Source organism: Rhincodon typus, chromosome 19, assembly GCF_021869965.1.
Source record: "Rhincodon typus isolate 14 chromosome 19, sRhiTyp1.1, whole genome shotgun sequence".
NCBI lineage: Eukaryota > Metazoa > Chordata > Chondrichthyes > Orectolobiformes > Rhincodontidae > Rhincodon > Rhincodon typus.
The window spans coordinates 45,667,801-45,686,191 of record NC_063350.1 but is presented as its reverse complement, the minus strand read 5'-3'; the positions used below and the strand labels follow the sequence as shown (position 1 = coordinate 45,686,191).

Genomic DNA, 18,391 nt, shown 5'->3' with positions numbered 1-18,391 from the left:
GGCCTAGACCCTTCATCAGAAAATTTTCTGATGAAGGGTCTAGGCCCAAAACGTCAGCCTTTCTGCTCCTATGATGCTGCTTGGCCTGCTGTGTTCATCCAGCTCTGCACCTTGTTGTCTCAACTTCATTCCAGGGCTCATTTTACATATTTCCCTGCTTCCCCTCTATGCCTTCTTTATGTTCTTTACAACATTTAATTTCAAAGATGCATTTATTTGGATTGAAAAGAAGTGACTAAGAATTCCCACCCAATTGCTGTCTATGAGTGATTCAGTTAACTCCTTTTCAGTAGCTCTGTCGTTTGCAGGCTCCGCTCCTCCTGTTGTCCGACATGTACCCCCAGAGGGAGCTCTTCTATGTTGCCTTTACAAAATATAGAGGCGAAAAAACACTTCATTCATTGCCTCAGTGATATTTTAATTTGCATATGTTAGCTGTCACCCTTTTGTGGGCTTGTTATTTTTTTCGATTTACGAGAAGGGGTGGATAGAGTCGGCTATAAAAGTTTTGCAACGGAACGCTACCCATGTAGAGTTGGAGGAGAGGGTTGCCTGGTGTGAGAGTAGAGTGCGAGAGAGCATGGCACAAGGTCAGAAGCAATGAACCCCAAATCTGCTGGGGTGTACGAATGAAGTTATTGTAGCAGCAAAAGTGCATGTGTGTGTGTGTGAAGATATGAGGGTTTTGTTTTCTCCAATGTATAGAAAACTGAGGAAAGTTCTCCAAAGTTACACGAGTAGTTTAATATTCTGAAATCTGAGCTGACTGACTCAAGTTAGGGTATTAGAAATTATGTTGTACATTCAAACGAAGCGGATCGAAGAAGTAGTAATTTGTGAATTGTGAAGAGGATCTAAGGTTCACTTACTGTAACCATTTCTTCTGTTTGCTCCCTAGTTTTGGAATTGGCAGCTACAGATTATCACTGTAACGTTAACAACAGTGCACACAGGACAGCAGATTTCGGCTACTCCAGACTGATTGTGAGACGAGGTGATCGCTTCACTCTCACCTTGACTTTCTCCGGACGGGGGTATGAGTCGAAACAGGATCGGATCTCCCTGAGTGTGGAAACAGGTAACGGCTGACTGCCAGGGATGAATGAATTGGAACACAGTCTTCCCAGTATGGTGACGCGGTTTTGTTTTTCGTTTAAAAATCAGAAATTCAACCAAAGGAACTAGTCTCAGGGTCTCCTAAAGTGTAGGCGTGGGACCAATTTCCGCTCAGCAAGCCCCCAATACACAGTAGAGTGAAAATGCCCAGATCACCCACATTGGGGAAGCACAGCACCCAGGACGCTGGAAATTTGAAATAAAAGCAACAAAATAACTGGGAATAAAAATTTCAGCAGGTGGGGACTTGTAGTAGAGGTCAGTTTGATGGATCATGAACTCTAACACTATTTCTCTCCAATACAGCGTGGAGCTGGAGGAACACAGACATTTCTGAAGAATGGTCCCCACTGGAAACATCAATTTGCTTGCTCCTCTGATGCTGCCTGGCCTGCTGTGTTCCTCCAGCTCCACACTGTGTTATCTCAGACTCCAGCATCTGCAGTTCTTGCTGTCTCCAAGTATTTCTCTCCACCTATGTTTACGTGATCGAGAGACATGTATTGGCCAGGCCATTGGGAGAAATTTCCTGCTCTTCACCAAAAATGATGCTAGGGAGATATTTGAAACCCACTTGAGAAATTAGAAGGGGTAATGTTGTGCAGTCTTATTCGAAAGATGTTTTATATAATGATTATTGTCAGTGATGTTAGTTTAGAACATTCAATGTGCTTTGGGTTAAATTGAATAAATCATTGAATAAAGCAGCAGCAAGGGACATCTGATCTGAATGTTTTGTTAAACTTTTTTTTCCTATTGCTCGCGTCAATTTATAGATGATGCGTTCCATCAATTTTATTAAGCTAGTTATACTTAGAAGGATTCCTGGAGAAATATAGGTGTAGAGTGTAGCTCTCCCTAAATTCCTAACATTCGGCTTCGTCAGACTGGAATCAAGGATGGAGCATTCAGATTCCTCTACTCTTCTAAACTGAAAGTGAAGGTCCCTCCACACTATCCCCACCAAACGCTCCTGAACAGATAAAGCACAGAGTTATGTACAGAATATAGCTCTCACTGCTATAGAAGGTAAATCTCCCTTGACACCATCCGCATCAAACACACCCAGGGCAGAAACTACAAAAAGTTAAATACAGAGTAAAACTCAGTTGATTATCTTAAACTGGGAAGTAAACTGAGAGTAAAGCTCCCCCAACACTGTCCCCATTAAACACTCCCAGGACCAGTATAGTTCCCAGTTATATACAAAGTAAAGCTCTCTCTACCCATTTAAGCTGAGGGTAAAGCTAGTTCTAGTCTTTCAGTCCTGCCTCAATGCTGTGCACCCATCAAATAATGCCTCATTGCTGAGACAGCTAAGGAAACTTATTTATACATTGAAACTGTACATTGCACAATGCGATAATATCTTGCCAAAATTAAGTTATGCCTTTCTGGATAGATGTAGTGTGATTGATTCACTTTTGCAAGAGTCTAGGACCAGAAGGAATAATCTCAGAGTGAGGAGTTTCATTTGTCAGAGTGTATTGAATTTGTGAAATTCTTTACTGCATAGCTCTGTAGAGGCTTAGTCACTAAGTATCCTCAATGTTGAAATGTTTAATCAGTGAGTGAATCGAGGGTGAAGGAGAAAAGTAGGGAAGCAGAGTTAAGGCTTATCTGATCGGCCATGATCTTATTAAATGCTGGAGCAGATATGCTGGGCTGATTGGCCTACTTCTGCTGCTGTGTCTTAAACAAACAGATCTCATGAATACTGGCCAAGCATGACCAGTTTGAATGGTTTCAACTTTATATCTCTCTGGTATTGTGATTCAAACTCTATCAGGATGACTTGATCCAATAATCGTACTTGAAATTTGCAGGCAAAGATGTTTCAAGCTGTGAAAATAATCTTATTAAATGTGCACAGATACAATATTGGAGCTGGTGGCAATGGGTCAATTGTGTTCAGTGGGAGAAAGTTGAGAAATTATTGTCATACCTGTCAATTATTGTTAAGCAGCTAATTTCAGGAATGCTTTGAGATGATTTGTCAGAATGGCAACATGGTCAGGAGGGAAGGACAGGTTAAATAGTTAGACAACCGTAGTCATTTTATTATTCTTGTGAGTGCCAGTAACTTGGTGCGTTAGTTGGTATAGAAATCTGGTTCACGCAAGAAGCTGTTGTTTGTGTCTAATTTCAGCTCATGCACTGAGAGACTGTGTGAAAGCAAGCAAGCAGAATGAACAGGGCCAGGCAGAGAGATTTGTTGTTTTAATATGTGACAAAATAGATCACAAAACCAACAAATGTTTTATCGAAGTTCTGTAGGGCTTGTAACATGAGCAATATTGCAATATCCATCCAATATATCCCCCAGCAAGTTTTCCCTTTCATTGAACTAAAGACTTTATTAATACAACAGACATACAATGGCATCTTGTTTGTGGTGTCACCAGTATTGAAAGTTCTTTCAAATGACTTTTGTCACTCCAGGTCTAATTTGGAGTACATTGTTCTGCACAGATTCACTGTTACTATAGCACATCCCAAACATTTGTAAAAATCTCTGGTAATCCGCAGAGGTAAAGATAAAGTCATCATAGGTCTGCTCTCTCATTCAAAAGAGGTGACTGGTGGTATTTAACCTGAGGGTCACCACGCCTCAGGTGAGGGGAGAAGGACAATCCTTCATGGTAATTTCAGCTGGTGTGGGAATTGAGCCCTTGCCATTGGCATCACTCTGCATTGCAAATCAGCTGCCCAGGCAACTGAACTAAATTGTGAGCAGAGCTATTCAAATCACATGGTATGTTGGCACTTTCTAGTCATGTTATTGCCCCTTCTTAATTACACCTACTTCTGTTTCGCTATTAAAAAAATACTGGCTGCTAAGGTGTTCAGTGCAAGTAAGTTGATTGAACATAACTTGTATTAACTTGCCTTGCTTGCTCACCTACTGTTTTCAATCTTGGTAAAGTAGAAATTGTTTTTGATTTTTAATACACCTCATTAAGGATTGAGTTAATGTGAACAAAGATAATTTTGTAAATTCATATGATGATAATCGCATTGCTAGTTGCACCACATTTATTGCCCATAAGGAGGTGCTAGTGAGCTGCCTTCCTGAACTGCTGCAGACCTTTCCTTTTGGGTAGTGAGGCATACTGGGATTTTGACTGAGAAGGAAAGGTGATATATTACCAAGTCAGGATGGTGGCTTGGAGGGAAACTTGCTGGTGATTGTGTTCCCATGTATCTGCTGCCCTTGTCCATTCAGATGCTAGTGGTTGTGAATTTGGCAGGTGCTGTCCATGCAGCCTTGGGGAATTTCTGCAGTGCATCTTGTAGTTGGTCCACATTGCTGCTACTGAGTGTTGGTGGTGGAGCGATTGAATGTTTGTGGACATGTTTCTAATTGGTGTCAAGCTTCTTGAGTGTTGTGGGAGATGCACCCACTCAGGCAATTGGGGATTATTCCAACATATTCTTCAATTGTGCCTTACATAAAAGATAGAACATAACAGCGCAGTACAGGCCTTTCGGCCCTCGATGTTGCGCCGACCTGTGAAACCAATCTGAAGCCCATCTAACCTAAACTATTCCATTATCATCCATATGTTTATCCAATGACCACTTAAATGCCCTTAAAGTTGGCGAGTCTACTACTTTTGCAGGCAGGGCATTCCACGCCCTTACTACTCTCTGAGTAAAGAACCTACCTCTGACATCTGTCCTGTATCTATCACCTCTCAATTTAAAGCTATGTCCCCTCGTGCTAGCCATCACCATCCGACGAAAAAAGCTCCCACTGTCCACCCTAACTAATCCTCTGATCATCTTGTATGTCTCTATTAAGTCACCTCTTAACCTTCTTCTCTCTAACAAAAACAGCCTCAAGTCCCTCAGCCTTTCCTCATAAGACCTTCCCTCCATACCAGGCAACATCCTGGTAAATCTCCTCTGCACCCTTTCCAATGCTTCCACATCCTTCCTATAATGCGGTGACCAGAACTGTACGCAATACTCCAAGTGCGGCCGCACCAGAGTTTTGTACAGCTGCAACATGACCTCATGGCTCCGAAACTCAATCCCTCTACCAATAAAACCTAACATACCGTATGCCTTCTTAACAACGCTATCAACCTGGGTGGCAACTTTCAGTGATCTATGCACATGGTCACCGAGATCTCTCTGCTCATCCACACTACCAAGAATCTTACCATTAGCCCAGTACTCTGTATTCCTGTTACTCCTTCCAAAGTGAATCACCTCACACTTTTCCGCATTAAACTCCATTTGCCACCTCTCAGCCCAGCTCTGCAGCTTATCTATGTCCATCTGTAACCTGCAACATCCTTCTGCACTATCCACAACTCCACCGACTTTGGTGTCATCCGCAAATTTACTAACCCATCCTTCTACGACCTCATCCAGGTCATTTATAAAAATGACAAACAGCAGTGGCCCCAAAACAGATCATTGAGGTACACCACTAGTAACTGAACTCCAGGATGAACATTTCCCATCAACCACCACCCTCTGTCTTCTTACAGCTAGCCAATTTCTGATCCAAACCGCTAAATCACCCTCAATCCCATGCGTCCGTATTTTCTGCAATAGCCTACCGTGGGGAACCTTATCAAACGCTTTACTGAAATCCATATACACCACATCAACCGCTTTACCCTCATCCACCTGTTTGGTCACCTTCTCGAAGAACTCAATAAGGTTTGTGAGGCACGACCTACCCTTCACAAAACCGTGTTGAGTATCCCTAATCAAATTATTCCTTTCTAGATGATTATAAATCCTATCTCTTGGAGATTGTGGACAGGCTATGGGAAGCCAATGGATGAATTTCTTACTGCATGATTCCTAGCTTCTGAGCTGCTCCTGTATTTATATGGCTAGACCAGTTCAGTTTCTGGTCAATAGTAATACCCAGGATGTTGATAGGAGGGAAGTTGATGGTAATAATGCCGTTGAATATCAAAGTGTAATGGTTATTTCCCTTCTTGTTGGACATGATGATAACTGTGCATTTTTGTGACTTAAATGATATCTGCTATTTATTGGCACAAACCTGGATACTATCTAAATGTGCTGCGTTTGGATGTAGATGTGGACTGCTTCAGCATCTGAGGAGTCGTGAAAGGCCAAATGTCTTCCAACATTAAAAAAGTTTGATAATAAACTTTGTAACTTTTCTGGTGTACCAAACCTGGCAGTGATAACCACAGTCACGATGAAGCCAAAGAAGTAGAAGGCCACTGAACATGTCTTAAACTCAATCCTGACAAATTTACATAGTTGCTTCGATGGGACCCCATCTTATCAATAGAACTGATATGAAAATATTAAGCTGCGTGAGTGCTGAGTTGAAATTGCAGTATAACATTAAATATTTGTAAATGCATTGTAAGTAATTTCACCTTTAATCATATTAATTACAAGCAGGTGAAAGAATTTTAGTTAAATTCATGTGAGCTTTTCTTCCTAATAGTGAATAACATGCTTTTTTAAGATTTGGGTTAAATGTCCCTTGCCGTCCGGTGTTGGTCTTGGAGGCAGGAAACCGGGAAAATAGAGGGAGGCCATGTTGCAAATAACTCATTGAGGCATTCTCACCGACAGAGTAATTTGCTGGGACAGCCACCAAGTGGTCCACATGCACAAAGTAGTGTAAACAGTTTATGTATTTCAGACCACAGTTAGGGGCAAGTATATAGAATCCCTACAGTGCAGAGAGAGACCATTTGGCCCACTGAGTCTACACCAACCCGCTGAAGAGCATCCCATCCCATTCCTGTAACTGTGCATTTAACCATGACTAATCCCCCCAGCCTGCACACCCCTGGACAGTAGACGCAATTTAGCATGACCAGTCCACTTGACCTGCACATCTTTACACTGCGGGAGGAAACCAGAGCACCTGGTGAAAACCCACACAAACTCCACACAGACAGTCACCCAAGGCTGGAATCAAACCTGTGACTTTGGAGCTGTGAGGCAGCAGTGCTAAACTGTGAGCTACCATGCTGCCCTTGTGACTTCATCAGCGTTTTGCGGGGCAAAGCAGCTGCCTCCCCCCTCAAGGTCAGAGGCTGCCACTTCATGGAGGAGGCCTTACTGCAGCAGGTTGAGGGACCAGAGGCTTCATGCCATAAAGATGAAACCTCAGTCATGAAATGCTGCAGATGGGAGTGGGTGGCTTAACCTCTAAAATTTTCCTTTAGGTTCATCTGTTCAAGGGAGCTCGTGAGCTGAAGCACCCTTGTATTTGCTGGTAATCAGCTGACAGCATTGGGGGCCATCCACTTACTTTAGTAGAACAAATAATAATGAGCTCCCCTCTGGGATAGTTGCTTGGCCAATGTCCCTCTCTGCAGATAAGTTTCAAAGCCTCAGTGAAAATTTTGCCTTTTTAGTAAGGGAAATAAACATTGTACGTTGTGCCTTGTTAAAAAAAGAGATATGTCTAATTGCCATTGCAGCTTCAGTCCATTTTATTGAATTGCATAATTATTTTAACTCTGAGCACAGCAATACTGAATTCAGAAAGTATGTTATACAATTGAAAAAAGTTAGTATTCTTGCATTTTGTGCCACTAACACCTATGGTAAAAATGATTTGAAAATAATCTTTTCTTCATTATCACCCCAAAAATTTACAGATTAATTGTTTAATTTATGATTCTGTAACATTTATACTTTAAAATTGGAGGTCTAAACGTAGAAAACGTAGAAAAGATCAAACACAAGTTATAGAACATCGGACAAAATGTATTTTATTTAATAACAGCACTTTGGATGCACACTGCTTTGATTTTTACATCAGGTGTTTTAAATATAAGTTTTATTCTTTCTTTAATGTCAAGTCTGCTTTGGTACTGGTTGAAAAGCAGCAATGGTATGTTTCTTTAAAGCAAGCTGAAATTGGCTTAATATTGAAGGAGCAGCAGGAGCAGCAATCTATGTACTATGGTGAGGGAGCAACATTTCAGATTCAACTGAAACCTGATGCAGATATTATAGTGGTTCACAAATATGCCTCATTGTTGGTAATTCTCAAGTGATCCAAACTGATCCTGGGACAAATTTCAAGAATTTCTGATAGTGCAATGTGTAGCAACAAATCGAAGGTTCATTTTATTTCTCCTGTGATTTTTACGTCTGTTGAACCACATTCAAGTTCAGCACATTGTAGGAAAGGCAAATGGACTCTTGATCGACTTCAAAGGGAATGCAGTATATAGGTAGGGAGGTCTTCTTAAAACAAAGAAGGCAGTAGTCAGATCACACCTATGAACTGTGAACAGTTTGGATTCCCTTTTGTAAGGAAACATATACTTACATCAAAAGAGTCCAGAGAAGTTTCAGATCAGCCGTGATCTTATTAAATGGTGAAGCAGACTTGATGGGCCAAATGGCCTACTCCCACTCTGATGTTTTGTGGTCTTATGAAGTCATAATGACAAGTTTTGCTCACAGCCAAAATCTACCCGTAGTGTATTGATTTTAAAGTCATTTGCCAGTGGAATTCAAAGTAAATGATTTAAAAATAGCTGAAGTGTCTAAAGCTGCTGGCCCAAATAATCTGCAGTAGTTTATCGTTAATACTTTCGCATGTCATGGGTTGTCACTTCTATATTTAGGATTAATTTGAAGCTGCGTCTTTATTTGCTACATATTTTGCTCCTTTGACTATTAATACAATTAATACAATTAATTCTTTTGAAATCTATTATTGAATCCTAGTAGGCAATGTTTTCCAAATCCTATCCACTGACAGTGTTAAAAAGTTCTTCCTCCAGGTACCTTTCATTTTGACAATCACTTTAAATCTGTACAATCAGGCTATTGGTCCTTTAGCCATTAGCAACATTTGTTTTACAGTACTTCATCTGAACCCCTCTTAATTTTAAGTACATTTTTAATTTTTCTTCTTTCTACTCTAAGGAGAACAACACTAGCTTTTCCAATCTACCTACATAACTGTATTCCCACATCACTGGAATTATTCTTGTAAATCTCTTCTATATCCTCTTTCAAGCCTACATCAAACAAATGATGTGAACCCTGGGTCAGCTATTTTGGTTGGTTCAAGCAGCTGTTCACACTTCATTAAAATGTGATTACTTTACAATTATGGCTGTTTACTTATTCCCTTCACAAATTCCAGGCTCTCTTTTACAGTCAGGGTTAAGTTTAGTGCTTCATACTTACAAAATGTGACTGTTGCCAGAATCAGTATTGGCAAAGAATGAATATCCCTGAACAAGGGCATGCTGAAGGTCTGAAATATCAGCAATACTGACGAATGCCACAAGAGGAGCTAATGAGTGCCATAACTTGTTTCTTGTTTGAAAAGCTGAAAGCTAGGAAGTCATCTGTATTGAACATCACACTGAAACAATGGAAAGCAACTAAAATAAGAAAATAGTGTGAAAATAGCAAAATATGGCAGTCATTTCATAGGAAAGCATGCATTAAAAATGTAAGAAAATTGGAATGAAACAGAAAATTGCGTTAACTTGTGTCATACAGCCTGGCTATTCCCACCTTTCTACATCAGCCTAAAACACCCAAACGTGAAACCTGTTAAGGAAGTCTGCATTTGTGGTCACGTGGTTAATGTGATGAATTTGAAATCCATAGGGACTTCCGCACATGGGCTCAAATTCTGCCAACTATGCTTTCAAGGGTCTTTTTAGTTTTCCTAATTGAAGGCTGGAAGGTCTAGGTTCTAGTCTCACCTTAAGATGTGAATGTTATGAAAGTATGTCATAGCATTTTCCAATAGGATGTAAAGGAATCCAGTGTCTCTGATCTTATAGCTGTTATGTAATACATAATTTATAAAACATATTTCATGTGTAAGATTATTTGTACTGAGCTGAAATGAATCTGAAATGTTTCATTGATTTCAGTATCATTATTTTATTGGGAGTGACATGTATGGTGAATTCAAGCAGAACTACCTCAAATTAGTGTAAAACGATTTAACCCTGTATTTCACTTTATCATAACCAAAAGGAAATCATAGCCAAGAGATACGAGAAAAGAATTTTAAACATTTACAAGTATAATACCAGAACTGAGAGATAATTACACTCAGATGGATTGAATAGTTTAGGACTCTTTCTGTAGAAAAAAGGTTGATGAGTGGTCTAATGGAGGTATGAAGGAGTTTAATGAGGTAGTTGTTGAGAAGATGCTTCCACTGGAAGTAGAGGGACACCAAAGCTTGTGATCATAAGTGTCAGGTGGCCCTTAATATATCATATTGAAAAAAAGTCAGGAGAAACCTCTTTACCTAGAGAGGTTAAAGTGAGGCATTGAACCTCATGGAATATTTGAGAAAAAGTAGCAGAGGTGTCTTTAAAAGGAACCGAGAGATGCATGCAGGGAAGAAGGAGGAAAAAGGATAGGCATTGACGTTAAATGGAATTAGGCTTGGGTAAAGGCTGATGTGTAGCATTAACACAAACAAAGATTAATTAGACAGCCTGGTCTGCTTCTATGCTGTAGATTTTATATAATTCTGTGTAATTTAAATATAAATAAGATAAATAACTAACAGTTAATACCTTCCATTTTGACAGTTTGAAAATAAATAGTTTTAGTTGTAGTGCTTCAGCAAAGACATTAAACTGACACATCTCAGCCAGTGCTGTAAACAGAACATACTACATAAGCAGAAAACAATCAATCGATTCATGGTGGGAGACCCTGCAGTAAAATGCTCTCGTTAACTAAATATATGGTTTTAATCTTCTAGTTTGTTGTTTGCTGCCATGAAAACAAGCCCATTATATTTAAATAAATGTCACTAACACTTGCTTCCAATAGTTCCTGCTGAAACATTTGGGCATCCATTCAGTTGTAGAAGTTTCAGCTTCAGCATAAAACAGGTGATGTTTCAAATAAAAATTAAAAGGAAAGTTGCATAAGGTATATAACAGACATTCCATTGCCACTATTAAGTTCCTCATGGTGACTCTGCTATTCTTCATCCCAAATGAGTTTTAACACCTCCGCTAAAGTAGCAGACAATGGTTGTAATAAAAGTATTATTAATCCATACATTAATAGAACAAAGGATATTAGGATTCTTGTGTTGCTCAATAGACAGATTAGATTATACTATTATATTACTATTATACTATTATACTAACTTCATTAACTTTATTATACTAACTTGCAAAAGTCTGCAAATAATGATTCAATGTTGTTTTGTGTGGACAAAATACATACATATAGTTATACACTTATTTAAATTGAGCAACTTAATGCAGAAAAGTGGGAATTTGCTGCTTAAGTTATTTATTTCTCAAACCGTGCATGTTAAGGAACTTCTAATTTAGCAGCTCAAGCTGTAATGACCTACAAGGATGAATTAACTGAACCTCGGTTTCATTGCTGAGACTGAAACATTGAGTCTAGGTTACTGAATGGACATTTTATTCAGACATGTTTGTAAATAGAAACAAGCCACAAATGCAACAGTTTTGTTCACACGTTCAAAGAAACTAAGAGACATTTGTTTAAGCAAACAGTAATGGAAATTTGGAACTCCACCCTTCAAAAGGCTGTGGGTGTTGAGTCAATTGAAAATTTAAGATTGAGATGGACAGATTTGGTATAAGATTAACAGTATGAGAGGACATGAAGGAAAGGCATATAAATGGAGCTGAGATACAGATCAACCATGATTTAATTCAATGGCAGGACAGGCTTGAAGCCCTGAACAGCCAGAACTGTTCCTTCATTTATGAAGTAAAACTGAAAATACTGCAAATATTGGAGTGTTGCATACAATTTTAATCCCTCTATTTAAGGAGGGATGCAGTTGTATTGCAGGCAGTTCAGGGGAGGTTGACTAGGTTGATTCCAGAGAGAAGGAAGTTGACTTATGAAGAGAGATTGAGCAGTTTAGACCTCTACTCTCTGGAATTTAGAAAATGAGAGGAGACCTGCATGAAGTCAATAAGATGCTAAAGGGGATTGACAAAGTAGACATAGAAAGGATGTTCCCTCGTGGGGCAATCTAGAATGAGAGATGGTAGTTTTAGGATAAGGGGTAGCAGATTTAAAACAGAAATGAGGAGAAATTCCTCCCTTCAAAGGGTCGTGAATCTGCGAGGTGATGCATTTTGGAAGGTCTGATGCAGGAAGAAAGTATGTGATAAATGGCAGAACCTTTAGAAGACTTAACATATAGAAAGATATAGACGTACAGGTCCACAGTTTCCTGAACATGGCAACACAAGTGGAAAAGGTGGTCAAGAAGGTATGTGGTATGCTTGTCTTCCGGTTGGGGTATAGAGTATAAAAGTTGGCAAGTCACATTGCAACTGCATAGAACTTTAGTTAGGGCGTATTTGGAATATTGCGTGCAGTTTGAGTCGCCACACTAGCAGAGGAATGTGGAGGCTTTGGAGAAGGTACAGAAATAGCTTACCAGGATGTTGTCTGGTTTGGAGGGTATTTGCTATCAGGAGAGATTGGACAAACTTGGTTTGTTTTTACTTGAACATAAAGGATAAGAGATGACCTGGTAGAAGTTTACAAAACATGAGCGGTGCGGATAGAACAGACAGTTGGAGTTTTTTTCCTGGGATAGAAATGTCAATTAGAGGGGGACATAGGTTTAAGGTAAAAAGAGGACAGTTTAAACAAGATGTCAGAGGCAAGTTTTTTAGACAGAGTATGGTCAGTGCCAGGAATGCACTGCCAGTGGAGGTGGTGGAGACAGATACAAAAGCAAAGTTTAAGATGCATCTTAATAGACACATAAATAGGCCAGGAATAAAGGAATATGGACTGCATAGAGGCAAAAAGCTTTTAGTTTACAAAGGCATCATTTTTTCACATAGGCTTGCTGGGCTGAAGGGCCTGTTCCTGTGCTGTACTGTTCTTTGTTCTTTGGGACAAAGAATGAACTGAAACTGCAGATGAGGAATAGTTTCATGACACAGTGAGCTGGTGCTGTTGAAGAGAAAAGTTGGAAGTGTTCATATGATGGCACATAGCAGTGAGTGTTGATCTTAGGACATGGTGAGAAAATTTCTTTGAGGACTGCCGAAGACCAAGGAGATATTTGCAGTTGTGTTTGGACTCAAAGCAGTAAGGGTGGAATTTCTGTTGGGATGCATGTCGAATAAGTTCGCAACTGGATACAGGAAGGAGATGTGATTATGAAAGTGGGCTTTGGGAGATACCTGATCAAACATGAGGAGGGAAATGGAAAAGAATGAAGATGAACAAGTTAAAAGTGTCAAATGGAAGTCCCATTCATTAGAGTCTAAAGTGGAACACTTCAAAGAGGGTATTCCTGGAAGAGAGATGGAGTGAATTAAGCATGAAAAGGAAAACAAATTCTGCAGATTGTGGAATTTCTTTTAATCTTGCAAGGGATTGTGGGTGTCACTGGATGGGCCAGCACTTGTTGGTCATCCCTAATTGTCTTTGAAACGTGTGGATTGCTGGGATATTTCAGGGTGTAGTTCAGGGTCAACCACATTGTTGTGGGTCTGGAGTCACATGTAGGCCAGATTCAGGGAAAGATTTTCTTCCCTAAAGGGCACAAGAAGAGTTTTTTTTGACAACAATCAATGATAGCTTCATAGTCACCATTAATGAGATGAACAGCATATATTTTGAGTTTTGAGTTTACTAATTCCACCAGCAGCTGTAGTTGAACCTGAACCCATGCCCCATAGGGCCTGGACCTCTAGAAGTCCAATAATATTACCACCAAGCAACGGTCTCCTCAAATGCAGTGGAAATGCTGGTGATTTTCAGGAGGTCAGGAAATATCTGTGGAGAGAGAATCGAAGTTGATGGGCTGTGTTTTACAGGGGTGTAGACTGTTTACCCTCTTCCCCTGGAAGGAAGGTTGGTTGGTTGCTGTCATGCCTGGCAGAAGCCTTGCCCACACTCTGAGTGGTTGGCAGGTCCTGAAGCCCCAGTGCCAGACCTCAGTAGTGGGTCCTACTGGGGACTGTGGGTAGGCACATGAAGGAGATGGTGGCTGCCCAGAAAGGTATATCCTGGGGTTTTTGGGTGGGGAGGAATCATGAAGACCATGGAAGCCAGGGTTGGATTTTGGAAGGCATGTACTGCAGAAAGAAGGAGAATGTTGGTATCATGGGTGGAGTGCTCCTGTATGATGTGCCTCTTCCTTTCTTTCCCACCTTCTATCATGCAAGCCAGAAAATAAAAGCCAGGCCAGATGTGCCTCCCTGCTGATGCCAGCCAGTGCTTGGTTATGGGCAGCATATTGTCTTGGTCTGACGAAGAGTCATCTAGACTCGAAACGTCGGCTTTCTCTCTCTCCATGGATGCTGCCTGACCCACTGTGATTTCCAGCATTTTCTGTTTTCAGTATTATCCTGGTTAGCTGCTAATTTCAGCATCAGCCCACCTATCATGTTATGGGGTTCATCTTGAAATGGTAGTGAGGTGGGGGAAGTGTTAGTCTGAACTATTGATACGTTTTACATGCTCCCCTCCCCCTCGCCCCCAGCACAACCAAAAGTACGCTTGGTGGGAGCACTAAAAATCCGGCCCATAGTTTCTGGGTGGTGATGAAATGCACTGAGCCATACACACTCTCTTCAGCAGACCCAATTCACTCAATTTCAGAGCTGAGCTACCCTGGCTTGCAACTTCAATTCATCCTTCACCTCAGCTTTCAATTCATCCTTCACAAATTGCATTTGCTATTGGGCAGCAATGTTCCTCCAAATCATCCTTTGCAGTTCTAATTAAAGGTCATTAGTCAGAAGTATTAACTCTGCTTCCATATGCACAGATGCTGTCTGACCTGCTGAGCATTTCCAGCATTTTACATTTTTATTTCAGATTTTCAGCATCCACAAGAGTTTTACTATCATCCCGGAATTCTGGATTCAGATAGCCCAGTCTGAGGGGGTGTGGGGGGTGGGGATGTGTGGTGTGGAAGTTCCATTTTGTTTGATTGTTCTGTGCGCAGTCCAATGCAAAATTATTTTCAGAGAGTTAAACGCAGTTTCAAGGTCTATAACTTTTCAAAAAAAGAGCTGATATTATAAATGAATCTCCGCTTGCATTTATGAAGAATTTAAGCGTGGTAAATATTGAAATAAAAGACTGCCAATTTATGCTTGATTGGATGGAGTGTGCGATTTCTCTGAAACTGATGTGGAGCAAAGGACAGAAGCTTGACTCTGAATGTTTTGTAATTTCCCGAATCTCTTGGTCTCTTGAAATTCTCGGCAGTGACCTGAGTGCCTCACCATACTGTTGCTTCATTAGTGTATTATTCAGTCCCATTGGAGAATTTACCAAGTCTGTCCAGCCCACTTTTTCTTCAATGTCTCTATTTTTCCAAGGCTAAATGCCTATGTTTGTTGTTGACATCACCAAATTGGCCCAAATCCCACTGAAAACATTGGCCTTCAGTGTCTGAGCATAAGGCTTAAGATGTGCTGCACCAGAATGACTAATATATCAAGGGGTCACATTAAACAAACAGATTTGAAATGTGGCTTAATGTCAAATGTAATCTTTGCAATGATTTAGCACACTGCCACACTTCGTTCATGTTAGTGAGATAATGGTTTTTATCCACCTGGAATCTAGAGCAAAACCCGTACAAGAGCATTCAGCACCTATGGCATAAGAGCATTACACAAATGAACTCTGAGTCTCAAAAGGACCTTTTTTCTTAAAAAAAAGGAAAGGAAAGCAATTTGAATATTTTTTTTCCCAATGTTGAAACTAATCAATTCAGCCTGCCAGTCCTTGTTGATCCCTGGGCCATGTTTTGTGAATCAAAATAAATTAAAATAAACTGTAAACATCCTCCTGCTCGAGTCCACTGCTTGCAGTTTGTGCCTGTCATGTTTATTCTGTCATTGTGCCACCTGAGATCTCTTGTCAACTTAACAAGCTAAAAGAGATCAAGACAACAACTGCAAATAATAAACAGAAGTTCAGACCTGAAGTTTTGCTAGGGGGCCAGTGGCGCAGTACGGGCACAGTTCCTCCCTGAAAAATCCTGTGAACTTTATGTCCAAACCTGTTGCTCCTCCTTTGGATATTTGTTCGACATCGTCGAAGTTGGTGGGGGGGCGAAATTTTGTGGGAGTCGTGGCAGACAACTGCTGAACGAAAACAGAATGAATGTAAAGTCTGCCTCAGTGCACTGACACTTTGTTAAAGTTCTTTATAAAAAAAGTTAGGAAGTAGCCTTGCAGCCCTTATACCTCTCACCTCCAATCCCCGTCACACACTCTCCAGGCCTAATCCATGCCACTTCATGCCCCCACCCACCTGCTTGAAGTCTCAGACCTTCCAAGGCAACCTATGTCCCACTACCCAATGCCCCCTTGCCTTTTATAGACTCTGTGCTAATGTTGTGTCAATCTGTGCCCCATCACCATTTCTGCTTGCAGCCACCATGCCAATTTATCCAGTGTCTGCTATGGGGACACCTCACAAACCATGCATGTGTCAGTTTTCAGTTCATAATGTAGGTAATTTGACAAAGCCAGGGAGGATGCTCAATAAAACAACATAACAGGTATGTTCAAACTGTCCGTAACTGTCACAGCTACAGGGAAACGCTCTGTTCTATGGAGACTATGTTGCAACTAAACAAAAACAGTGGCCATTTTGCCCAGAGAAATTTCCACATTCAGTGAGAAACAATTGACCATCTATAATTGCTGATGTTTCTAGGCAGAAAACTGCCATTTTTAATTCAAATAGTTCAGTTGAATCTTCAAACATTTCCTGATTCACCAGAACACCAGATAAATGTTGCTCTTTTGGAGATAATGGAGTGTCAAGTGAAATGATATTTCTGTAGCGCTACTTTTCAAAAGACAACAAAAAAAATCATTCTGGATACCTGGACTTTCTGAACCATTTTATCCAGAAAATGATTGCTGATTTATTGCAGTTTTGGATAGTGTATCTTCAATGATCCAGTAGCTAGTCCTGAACAATCATTTAGCTGAGCTCCCTCAGCAAAATTGTTAGTGCATTCTGTAGGTCCCTGGTGGCGTCTTGGAGATTTGCCATTGAGCAGAAGATAGATAAATCAGCTTGCAGAATCATGCCTTTCCCTTTGTGGCTTCAGTGATTAAGGTACTTTGTAAACACACTGGTCACTCCTGATGGCTAGAACCAGAACCACGGCTTTTAGTGAGGAAAGACCTATTCACTAAGTTGAAGAAAACTGACCACCTCCTTGCTACTGTGGGCAGTATTGTTTCAGAGCTGTCAACCTGTTGGTAGATGCAAAAAAAAACGTTTTTTTAACTTAACTTCTAAGAGACATTTTGCTGGCAAACATTAGTTTATAAACGTTCATTATTTCTAAGCAAACCCTAAGCAGTGCAAAACACTCCTATGAAGCCCCTTGCAATGCCTTGGTCTATTAAAATTGTATTTGAAAGGATGTCATTGTATTACAGACATGGCTCTTCATTGAAAATGTGTCGATAGTTCACATCATTTAAATTGCAATACCCTCTCCTGCTTTGGAACATTCCCCAAGTGTATTGTTTTGGACAGAATTGAGAAACATAGGAAGTTATTTTATTTAAATTGATTGTACCGTTGTTCAACTTTGGTTGGTTTTGTTTCTTTTCTGGTGATGTTATAACAGCAGATGTTTAGCTCATGCCGATTCTTCCTTGTAACTTCCTACATCCATTTGAGCAGGCAGACGGAGCCTCAGTTCTCAGTCTGAAAGATACACCTTTGAAAGTGCAGGGTATTTGCTCAAATCTCTGACGGAGGGCTTGAACCTCCAACTGTCTGACTTGAAGAGGCAATTACCACACTGAGCCAAAGCCAACAAGTTTTAAAGGTATCTGACTGCACCAGTCTCCTGAAATTAGGGATAGAGAAAGGAGCAGGAGAATAATTGTAACTAGTCATACAGGGTGAGATCAGCAATAGCTAGCCCCTGGTCTTTTCACCTTATTTGAAAAGCAAGGTCACAAGATGATCCATGGCTGCTACTGGTAGACAACTCACAAGAAAGATAAGACTAATTTGGGATGACTTAACATACATCATTTAATAATGCATGATCGTGATATCTCCCACTGAAAGCAGCCAGATCGCTAGAACAGACTTGGATCAGAAGTAAACCATTTTCTCACATTCAAGGCAGGGAATTGGTGAGTGAATTCTATTGTAGCAATTTGCCAGCATTCAGTTCTCAATTGCTGAAGATCAGATGGCTGAAAGCCCATAACCTATCTGCTGTCTTGCCTGCAGTCTGATTGTACATTCAATTTCGCTTTTCCCCATGTTTCAATGT

At 40.4% G+C, this 18,391-nt stretch overlaps 1 protein-coding gene across 1 annotated transcript in view; it reads left to right on the top strand.

The window, feature by feature from the left end:
- Positions 1-458: 458 nt before the first annotated feature.
- The window catches only part of LOC109921728 (protein-glutamine gamma-glutamyltransferase 2-like), a 68,216-nt gene continuing 50,283 nt past the window's right edge, over positions 459-18,391 (top strand). Inside the window, exons 1-2 of the mRNA XM_048608370.1 lie at positions 459-590; positions 899-1,078. Of these exons, the coding sequence (XP_048464327.1) occupies positions 581-590; positions 899-1,078 (190 nt within the window). The 5' untranslated portion in view covers positions 459-580. The remainder of the gene's footprint in view (positions 591-898; positions 1,079-18,391) is intronic.